The sequence below is a fragment of the Harpia harpyja genome, chromosome 11 (assembly GCF_026419915.1).
Source record: "Harpia harpyja isolate bHarHar1 chromosome 11, bHarHar1 primary haplotype, whole genome shotgun sequence".
Taxonomy (NCBI): Eukaryota; Metazoa; Chordata; class Aves; order Accipitriformes; family Accipitridae; genus Harpia; species Harpia harpyja.
The window spans coordinates 677955-687780 of record NC_068950.1 but is presented as its reverse complement, the minus strand read 5'-3'; the positions used below and the strand labels follow the sequence as shown (position 1 = coordinate 687780).

Here is a 9826-nt window from a genome sequence, read left to right as displayed (position 1 = left end):
GGCGGCGCGGGGGGATTTAAAGGGGCCGCGACCCGGGGCTCGGCGGTTGCCGGAGCCCCGGTACCGGGGGCTTTTCCACCCTACCCCACCCTCCCCCGTAACCCCGCCTCCCTTGGCACCCCGGGGCGGGGCTCCCCGCGGCCCCGCCCCTCTGACGCCACTTCCTACGGGGGACGCGGCGGTCCCGGTGCCGCCGCCCGTGCCGGCCCGGGCCGAGCGGGGGCCATGGTGGTGCTGCGGGGCGGCGCGGGCCCTGAGGAGCCCTACCCGTGAGTGCGGGGCCCGGGGCCTGGGCGGGCCGTGGGGCGGCTGTGGGCCTGTCGGGCCCTTGCCGCGGGGCCGTGAGGGGTCTCCCGTGGGCCCGGTTGCGGCCTCCGTCCTCCCTCCGGGCCGTCAGTGTGGCCGCGGCTCCGTCCCTGTCTCCCCTCCCGCCCCCAGGACCCGCCGGTGTCCGTCCCCCCCCCGCCGTGGGTTCCTCGCCCCGCCGGCGTGGGGGGGGGCTCCGCGCCTCCGGTGGGGACCCCCGAAAAGCGGGGCCGGGGGGGGGGGGGTGGCGGGAGGAGGCGGGTGCGCTGCCCCGGGAGAGCTTTTGCCCCACCGACCTGGAGCAGGAAAGCGCCTGGACCCGGAGGCGGCTGTGTCAGAGGCAGGAGGCCGTGATTAGGTTAATGGGCTAATTAATGTTTACCCCGTGGAAGGTCACGGGTGCTCCCCGGGCACACCGGGAGCGGAGAGACGATGTGCCGTGGGGTGAGCCGGGCCCGGTGGGCTTCCCGCTCGGCCCGTGGGCCGGGGCTGCTCCCCGTCCCCCCCCGCGGGGGGAGCCCCGAGTGGGCTGGGGGTCGCTGGCCCTGAGAGCGGAGCCCCGAGACCACCGCTCCCGGCCTGGGATAACGGAGGGACCGGGACCGGGCTGCCGAGCAGCCTGCGGGCCGGCTCCGGCCGGGGCGGGGGTCTTCTGTTCACCAATGCAGCAGTCCCGTCTGGCTGCGGTGGCTTTGCTTCGAGTGTCAGTGCCATGTCCCACTTGCTAAACGGTAAATAAGAGGAACTGGTTAAAAATCTCCTGGTAGGGAGCAAGGGGCTTCTTGTTTCTTGCCTGGAAATGAGATGCTCGGGGAGCTGCGGAGTTCGTCTCCGTGGGGTCGGTGTTTGCTCCGGTCCCCGGGGAACGAGCTCTGCCGGGACCTCGAGCTGCGGCTTGCACGGGAAGGGATCCCGACGCTGAAGTTACCGATAAAGGACTGAAAGCGGAGCTCGTCCGAGACCAGCTGCTCACTCCTGGCTGGGCACCCGACGCTGTAAAGCCTGGCTCTGCTGGCACAGGCCTAAGGTCACTGTCACCTGTGAGTCTCCCCGGTTGGAAATGAATGCTGCAGCTCTGCCGAGGGCCGGCGGGCAGAGGCGGCAGGGCTGAATGGCGGACGTGGCAGCGCAGGGCGTCGAGGCGGGGTGCCAGACCCGCGAGCACACGCCGGGCAGCTTCGGCACCGCCGCAAACGGCCCTGGAGGATTCGGGGAGCGAGAGGCCTGTGCGGCTTGGCAGCCCGTTCTGCTGCCGAGGAGCTGGGGCTGCGCCTGTCCCGAGGCCCGAGCCTTGTTGCAGGGCAGGGGGTCCCTGCGGTGGGAGCAGGGGGTCCTGGCAGCACTGGGGGTGCTCCCACCCTGGTGACACTTGCATAGCTGTTTTTAACATCTTTTTTTCCTCCCCTGCAATGGAGGCTGGACGATGAGCGCTCCTCGTTGTCCCACTACCCTGATTTAGGGTTCCCCCCATCTGTGAAAACAGGGTAAATATTTACTGTGCGTTGCCTTGGACTCTTTCTCTTTGAAGGGCTTTTTCTGTGGTGCAGCCACCCTGGGGCCGTGCCAGTGAGCCCTGATGGCTCCTGGCAGTGCCAGGCTCACAGCTGCCAAGCTCTGTGTACTCAAACCTCTGAACTGGGGCTGGCGGTAAGGTGACTCCCTCTATTATTTTTTTTTTGAACCACCTTTGTATCAAAACTTGATCCATGAGCCCTGGTCGCTCTCTGTTTGCAGCTTAGGTTACAGTTCCCCACCCTGCCTGTTAGTCATCGCCAGGGATACGTGCGTCCCTTTTATTTCTTCCAAGGCCACCTCTGCCAATGTTTTCTCTCCAGCTGGAAGGGGGAGAGGTTGTCTGTCCCCCCACCCCCAGCAGCAGAGGCCCCATCACTGCCTCCATCCAGGGGAAGGGAAAATAAAAAAATCAAGACTTTGGCATGGGTAAGCAGCTGGCTGCCTTCCCAGCCTGGCGGGCCATAATCGGATGGTGCAGCCCGCTCTGCCTTGGCTGCTGAGGACGGCTGTGCCAGCACCTGATTGCGGTGCCGGGTCTCCCCTGAGCCCCAGGGCAGTGGAAAGGAGGGGACACAGTGGGGACAGCTGTGCCTGGTGGGAGCACAGGCCTGCAGAAGGGGCGGCGAGACCGTGGTGCTGCCATGGCAGGGAGAGCAGCAGTCAGCCTTGCTGCTCCCCTTCCAGCCCAGCCCCTACGGTCGTGTGTGCGTGGTTTGTTTTGGTGGTGTTGGTTTTCTTGCCCACCTTCTGCTGTGCTAAAGGAAACCCACACAAACCGGAGGGGAAGCTGCGATGCAGAGACCTCAGCAAGTGGGCAAAGAACAAGCGAAAAGATAGTGAAACTTCCTGTCTTTGGCGGAGTTTTAGTGAACTTTGAAACCAAAGCGGTTGCGTTAAGTGCCCAGTGAGCTTCTCGCTCATCATTTGGTTTAATTTTCACATGAAATCGTCTTAAGTTCTATCGTTGTTTCTAAATTGTGCATGTGTCTAACTAATGCCCTGACCATTGAATTGTTATTAACAGAAGCCAAACACCCTTGGGTGTACCTGGCAGCGGTGCAGTCTTTCTCCCAGGGGCTGTAGCTTTATGGCAGTGAAGGCTCCTGCTGCTGGGGCCGGCCAGCTCACTGCCCATTGCCCGCTCTGGGTGGTGCTGGGGCAGCCGGTGTCTGCTCTGGACCCCACCGGCTCATGCTGTGCAGGTGCTGCATGCTGGCCACATCTCCGGAGGATGGAGAACCAGCAAGACCAGCCCTTGCTGGGGTAGGGGAGCGTCCAGCTCTGGGAGAGTGGTGGGGAGCAGCCACAGCAGCGTAATGGTCTGGAGGGAAGAGCTGGCCCAGCCAGTAATGATATGGTCAGGGCAGGCGTTACCGCTGCCTTTGGGGATCGGATGATAGAGCCCATTGCCGATCGCTGCGGCGTCTGCGTGACAGGACGGTGCCGGCGGCTCCAGCAGCACGCTCTGGTTGGGTGATGGCAAACACAAGGTGCGGCGGGTGTCTGGCTGCGTGGGACACCTTGGGGTCCCTCCCCAGCCTCTGCCTCTGCAGAAATGAATCCCTTCATTTTGCCTTGCGTGCTGCTGGAGTTAATTACCCAGAACGTCTAGTTGCTAATGCGCAGCTGCTTTAAACAGACCAAGTCCTTGGAGCAAGCCATGGTTCAGCAGCATAGCATGCCATGAGGCTGTTAGCTGTGACCGGAGGGGCACAGGGCCCCGTGGAGGAGGATGCGGTGCCTATTGCACTAATGCTGATGGCTGATGCTCTTCCCCATCATCCCCGCCGTGGGCTCTCCCCGTGCAGCTCCCCGTCCTCGCGCTGCTGTGGCTGCCTCAGGCCCTGGGGGTCTTGGGTGAGCTCAGTCCCTTCTGCTGTGTGTCCCTGCAGGAGGATCGAGGACTGCCTGCCCCCGCTGGAGGACTCCCCATCCAAGAGGTTCTCCCCCTCCAAGCGAAAGCAGTATTATATCAACAAGGCCATCCGCAACTCAGACCTCACCCCCAGGGCCAAGGGGCGCAAGAGTCTGCAGAGGCTGGAGAACAGTAAGGATCCGGGGCAGGCTCCGAGTGCTGACTCCTCTCGGGCTGGGTCTCTTCCCCAGGGCAGGGAGCCACTGCCCCTCAACTCTCTGATGTGTGGCAAGTGGGGGGTTGCGGGGGGCGCAGGGCTTCTCTGAAGGCGCTGCCTCCCCTCTCAGGGGCTTTGCTCTTCCCCCTCAGCTCGCTACCTGATGACACTTCTCGAGCGAGACGAATGTGGGAGCGACGAGGGAGAGCTCGCCCACTCTGCCACTCCGAGCATCTTCACCGAGGCTTGTAACAACGAGACCTACGTGGAGGTAGGCGCAGCCGCCCGCCTGCTCGGGGCTCGCTGGGGAGGCCCTGGCACGGCACACGCAGTTCTGGCCGTACATGGTGTCCGTACCTCGTTCCTCTGACCCGAGGAGCCCTCTGCCTCCCCAGCCTGAGCTGCTGTGCCCTAGCTCCTGCCTGGTGTTGGAGTCGGGGCTGGTATCTGTGCGCCCTGTGCGCCTGGTGCCTGGCTGCTGCCATGTGTGCTGGGGGCAGGTCATGTCCCAGGGCCCCTGGTCTTGCAGCCTGTGGGGTGGGGGATCTCCAGGCAGATCCTCTTGCGGAGGATCCGCACAAATGTGCGGTGCGAGGGCTGGGTTCTGCTCGGAGCCTGGCCAGGACAGATTAATGGAGGCTGCTGCTGCCCCTGGCAGCACCCAGAGCGCTGCCAAGTGCTCCAACACACAGCGTTGTACCTGCGGAGTGACTAACGCTGGGTGAGCTGCAGCACTTCCTCCGAAACAGGCCCCTTGCCAAACCCCCTCTGTTGCTTCACGCTGCCCAGCCGGTGTTGCGATACTGGCCCTGTAACTGGGTGTTTTGAAACTCGATTTCTCTCCTGTTTGATGCTCAGGGCTTTGGCTGCAGAGCAACCTGCATGGTCTGTGTGTGCGCTCTTGGCTCTGCAGAGCTCTTCTCTCGCTCATTCAAGCCAGGCTTAGGAAGCCTGATGTAGACCTGGGTTTGAGACTGGATTGCACGCATGGGCTCTTGTGTCAGCACTTGGACTCCAGTAACCATTAAAAAACCACCTTTGTCTGTTGGCTCCGAGTGTTAAATCTGCATCTCCTCCCAAAGCGGTTGTTACAAGCTGTAGTGGATGATCAGGAGCTGGAGAGACAGGGAGAAAGGTCGTCATTGCTGCAGCTTGTGTCTGCCATGGTCTGCCTCCATGCTGGCTGGGGCAGTGTCGCAGCCCAGCCCCATTTGTTCCCCTCTCCGAGCTGCTGTTCCTGCTCTGCCTGGGCTCTTCCTGGGGACGGGTGGGTGAGGAGGAGGCTCCGAGGGTGGCTGTGCACTGCCGGCTGCTCCCTGGAGACCTCTGCAGTGGGGCCCGGTGGCTTGTGTTGTCAGATCTGGAACGACTTCATGAACCGGTCGGGAGAAGAGCAAGAGCGAGTCCTGCTCTACCTGGAGGAGGAGGCCAGGAAGAAGCACAAGAGGAAGCTGCCCATCAAGAATGAAGACAAGTGGAAAGGTGCTGGGAGGGGATGCTGGGTGGGGAGAGCCTCTCCCTTTCCTCCCTTGCATGTGTTTTGGGAAGGGTGCTCTTCCCCAAGGGCTGCATCCTGCTCCCTGCCCTGTCCGCTTGTGGTGGGGCCAGAGGATGACGAAGCGGACCCTTCGGGTGCTGCAGCGGGGGGGGGGGGGGGGTATGCCCAGCAGACCCCCCCATGGACCCAGGAGGGTTCATGGGAGTCAGGAGTGGCTGGGGCAGCGGGCAAAGCAGCCGTCCCCCGATTGTAAACCCCTACATCTCAGCACCCTCCAAACACTCCTTGGCTGGGGACAGTTTTGCTGGTCTGGGGCTTACTTTGCGCAGGTCCAGGAGCGGAGGAGGTGGCCAGCGGGGGTCCTCCAGGGTGGTTAGGGGGACGTTGGGCTCCTTCCAAGAGGTGATGCCGTGCGGCTGCAGCCAGAGCCGTCCCGCGCGTGCTGGGGATGTGAGCTGTGTCCAAGTCCCTTCTGTCTTCTCTCTGTTGGCTCCAGAGCACCCTGCCTACACGCCCAAGGAGTGCTTCCAGCGCATCAGCCGCCGCCTGCGCTCCACCCTGAAGCGGGGCCGGATCCCCATGGTGAGCTGGGGGCTACTGGGGGGGGCGGTGGGGCTGGGGCAGGCAGGGCTCCAGCTGCCAGTGCCCCACATGCAGTTTCATCTGGAGCCGCGTCCCAAGGGCTGTCCCCTGGTCTCGCGTGCGGGCACTGAGCCAGACAAGTGCCGAATTTCAGATGGGCTCCTGAGGAACGTGCTGCAGTTCTCGTATGACCTCTGCAGCGGTGGCTGATTGCAAACAGACATTCAGCTCCCTGTGCAGATAGGTTTTCCTGGCTCAGTTCAGATTTTTCTGGTAGTTACAGGACACTTTTCTGTCGTTGTTTCCCAGTCTCTGCTTGATGAGCAGCAGGTGACAGGGGAAACCTGGCATGTTTGCCCACAGGGGCAGCAGTGGAGCCTTTGGGGTCTTCAGAGCACTCCATACAAGGCTGTTTGGAAAAACTCAAATGCATTTTGAAAGGGGTAAAACTGCATAAACTGCTGAGCAGACAATTAAGCCTGAATGGAGATGCAAGCGTGGCCTTGTGCCGCCTGGCTTGGGGAGCCGAGCTGCCACGCGTGGCCCCGGTGCTGGTGCCGTGCTGCCTGCCCAGACACTTGCTCTCCTGGGCCCCGGGGGCGCCTGGCTCCCTGCTCCCTCTTCTCAATGGTGCTGTTTTCCTGCTCTGTTTGTTTTCCTTGCTCTAATTAGAGTCTCTAAAAGCAGCCTCAGCTCCTCCTGCCCGCTGGCTTCTGCTCAATTTGTTCTCAAATGAGACTTGCTTCTGCAGCTTGTCTCTGGGGTCATGGTGCTCTGGAGAGCTGCATCGAGCTGATCTTTGCCTGTCAGGAGAAAAGGAGATGTGAGGCATGAGGCTTTCCTGGCTGCTGCCGCTCTGAACATAAGGGACAATGCCAGCCCTTGGCACGCAAAGTACGGAGTTGGCAGGGTCCGGATTCTTCCCCGCCTTGGGGGTTGGAGAGGGGAGCTGTCTCCTTTCCTTGTGCCTTCTTGCTGTCTCGCATCCAGATGACTTGCCTGGGAGCTGCTGGCGATAACTCCTCGGGAGTTGGGGGCCCCGTCGTGCTGGGGCTGTGCAGACGTGGCGGGGAAAAGGCGGTTGTGCTCACAAAGCGCCTGTGGCTCTGCCTGGCCCCGGCTGGGGCAGCAGCTCCTCAAAGGCAAAACGCGGGCGCTGCGAGCGGTGCAGAGCTGTATGGGGCAGGTGGCTTTGCCCACATTGTGGCACACCCGGTGAGCGCCGGCTCCCCTTGCCTGTTGCTGCAGGGTCTGAGCAGGGTCCGGCCACTGCTACCCTCCTTGCTGACAGCCCCTGCTTCTCCTTGCAGGGGACGCTGGAGGGCCTGGAGGAGGAGCTGCTGGCCTTCTTCTCCGTCACCCCTCACTCCGTCTACACGGCACTGATGGACAACAGGTATTTCCCCCCTCCTCGGGCTCTGCAGGTTGTCACCGCTCCTGCCCCACGGAGCAGGGGCTGGTGGGGGCCGGGGTCCCGAGCCATGCTCGCCCTGCGTGCGGGGGTTCCTGGTTCACCATGGCCTGAGCCAGCTGCCGTGCACGCACGCTGCTCCGCCTGGGTTCCCTGTGCCCCAGTCTGTGCCCCAGAGCTGCCCCGGGCTGCAGAGGGGCTCTGGGAGCAAAGGAGACCCCTCGGCCAGGCTCGGGTGTCCTTCTGGGGACGTTCGCCTGGCCTGGCCCCTGTGGAGCTCCCAGGGGAGGGTTGCACTGGGGGATCCCTGCACAGGGGCTTGTAGCACTTTGTGCTCCCTGTCTCTGATCCGTGGGTCTGTGGGAGGAACGAGGGCCTGGCAATACTCAGGAGATGCTGGTCTGAGACACGTCGGCTCTAACCCTGTCCCCCATCTCCCCCAGCTTCGAGCGACTCCTGCTCCACGCTCTCTGCCAGTACATGGACCTCGTCTCTGCCAGTAAGAGCCTCATGTTTGCCTGTTTGTTTTTGCTTTTGTTTTTGTTTTTCCCTTCTCTTTATCGCTATCTCTCCTCTCCAGCTCAGCCTCTTCCTCCCTTCCTCCTCCCGGCCCCACCTTGTGCTGCGGCTCACAGATAACCCTGCTCTCCTGCCTCTGCTGCCCAAAGCTCTCTCGGGAGCCTTGGCTGTGGTCACACCGCTTTGCCAGCACTGGTGGCGGGTGGGCAACATCAGCCGCTGCCAGGGGCTGAAGCCCAGCGGCCAGGCTGATGGCCAGGCCCAGCTCTGCCTGGGGATCTCTCATTCACAGCAGTGCTGCCACTTCTCCTCCTGGTTCTGGGTTTGGGTGGCCCAAAGCAAGAGGCTGCTCGCGGGGCTCCCTCTCCTGCGGCTGCTGCCTCCTCCCACAGAGAGTGGCCGTGCCTGCACCCTGCCCATGGGTTTCCCTAGAAGGTCTTGTTGCCAAGGCAGGGCAGGAGAGGCACCAGGCTCTGTCCCCGTGGAGGAGTCTTTGCTGCTGAGCGTTTCATTAGCAGCTGCTTGTGGAAAACAGCATGAGAGCGCTAATGATGCAAAGTGGAGCCCGTGCAGGCAGGGACGCGTGGAGGGGGCTGGGGATGGGGGGGACGGTTGCCTTCTTTGCAGAGCATGGGGGAACCGGTGCTCGCTGTGAGCCGCAGGGAGGAGGGGAGGCAGCTGGGCTGGGAACATGATGTTTGGGACCCACAGCGGGGGGGACAGGGGTGTGCTAACTGCTCCCTCTCACCCCCAGGTTCAAACATCGAAGGGAAACGTCAAATGAAAGTGAGCAACAAGCACCGCGTCTTCCTGCCCCCCGAGCTCCTGCTCTCAGACTACCTGGGGCAGATGAGCTGATACCCCCGAGGGACGCCCCTGCCCCTCGCTTGGTGCGCTGAAGGCTTCCTTCATCTGCTCCTGACCTCTCCCAGCCCCGCCGACCCCTCAGGTCTGCCCTGCTGCCCACCTCTCCCCTTGCCCGAGCGGGCTGCAGCGCGGACCAGCTCGCCCCGCTCCGTGCCCTCCTTGGGGGGCTCGTCCCTTCCCCTTCTCCAGGGGCAGGCGCTTGATGGTGCGGAGCCGGGGGGCTCACGGCTGCGCCCGGCCGGCTCGCGGGGCAGCGCCGCGCTCCCCTCGGGATGCCGGGACTCACTCCCGCGGGGCAGCCGGCCGCGTGGCCCTGCCAGATATCCCTGGGCTCGAGGCGTGGGTGCAGCAGGTGCCTATCTGCCGTGCTCGCCCTGTTCCCCGAGTTGCAGTGCTGCTTCCCGGCCGGAGCTGCTCTCCCTGGAACTGTTTGTGTGTCTATTTATAGCCCAGGTGCTTTTAAAAATAATCGGGCTGGGCCAAACCCACCTCTGGCACTGCCGCTCGTGGGGTGATTTTGGTCCAGATTCTTCTGTGGTGAAACAGCTCCTCGCGGCTGCTGAGCAAACACTGAGCGAGCGGAAGAGCCTCGGGGCCGTCGCGTTCCTGGGGGGACGGCGCTTTGTCCAGCACCCACAGCCCTGCCGCCCCTGCTGGGGTATTTTGGGGGGGGGGCTCAGCCCCTGCCGACCCCCTCGGGCAGGGTGCGGAGTGGGGAGTTCTCCACTCCGAGCTCCTGGGTGCTCTCATCCCGCTGGTGTTTCGGCAGCGCCCTGTTCCCTACCTCGCGCACCAGCCTGCGGCACGCGGACCTGCCTGCACCACAGGGCCCCGGGCTGTTTTTAAATGTAATATAACCTGTGTTTTTTATTGTGTGTGTGTGTATATATTTACTTGTGTGTGTGCTGGAGGCGTGCAGCCTGGCCTACCAGGGCCCTGTGTGCTCACTGCTTACCCACGGCTGCCGTTTGTGGGTCTCCCTGGGTCCCCCACGTGTCAAGGGCTGCTCGCAGGGGTTCATCGCAGCTGAGGAGCCCTGCGGGTGGGGGTCCTGCT

General features: G+C 63.0%; 1 protein-coding gene across 1 annotated transcript; it reads left to right on the top strand.

The window, feature by feature from the left end:
- Nucleotides 1-129: 129 nt before the first annotated feature.
- R3HDM4 (R3H domain containing 4) lies at nt 130-9647 on the top strand. Its single transcript, XM_052801743.1, has 8 exons — nt 130-269; nt 3714-3868; nt 4046-4164; nt 5252-5375; nt 5888-5973; nt 7284-7369; nt 7828-7883; nt 8658-9647. Exons 1-8 carry the CDS (start codon nt 226-228, stop codon nt 8759-8761), a joined length of 774 nt encoding a protein of 257 aa, XP_052657703.1. The 5' UTR covers nt 130-225; the 3' UTR covers nt 8762-9647.
- The last annotated feature ends 179 nt before the right edge of the window (nt 9648-9826 follow it).

What these genes read in the sequence shown, in the direction of transcription:
- R3HDM4 (XM_052801743.1), top strand. Translation starts at nt 226, where the DNA reads ATGGTGGTGCTGCGGGGCGGCGCGGGCCCTGAGGAGCCCTACCC. An exon ending in TCTGCAGAGGCTGGAGAACA is followed by an intron (nt 3,869 to 4,045) that starts GTAAGGATCCGG and finishes CTTCCCCCTCAG; the next exon opens with CTCGCTACCTGATGACACTT. An exon ending in ACGGCACTGATGGACAACAG is followed by an intron (nt 7,370 to 7,827) that starts GTATTTCCCCCC and finishes CATCTCCCCCAG; the next exon opens with CTTCGAGCGACTCCTGCTCC.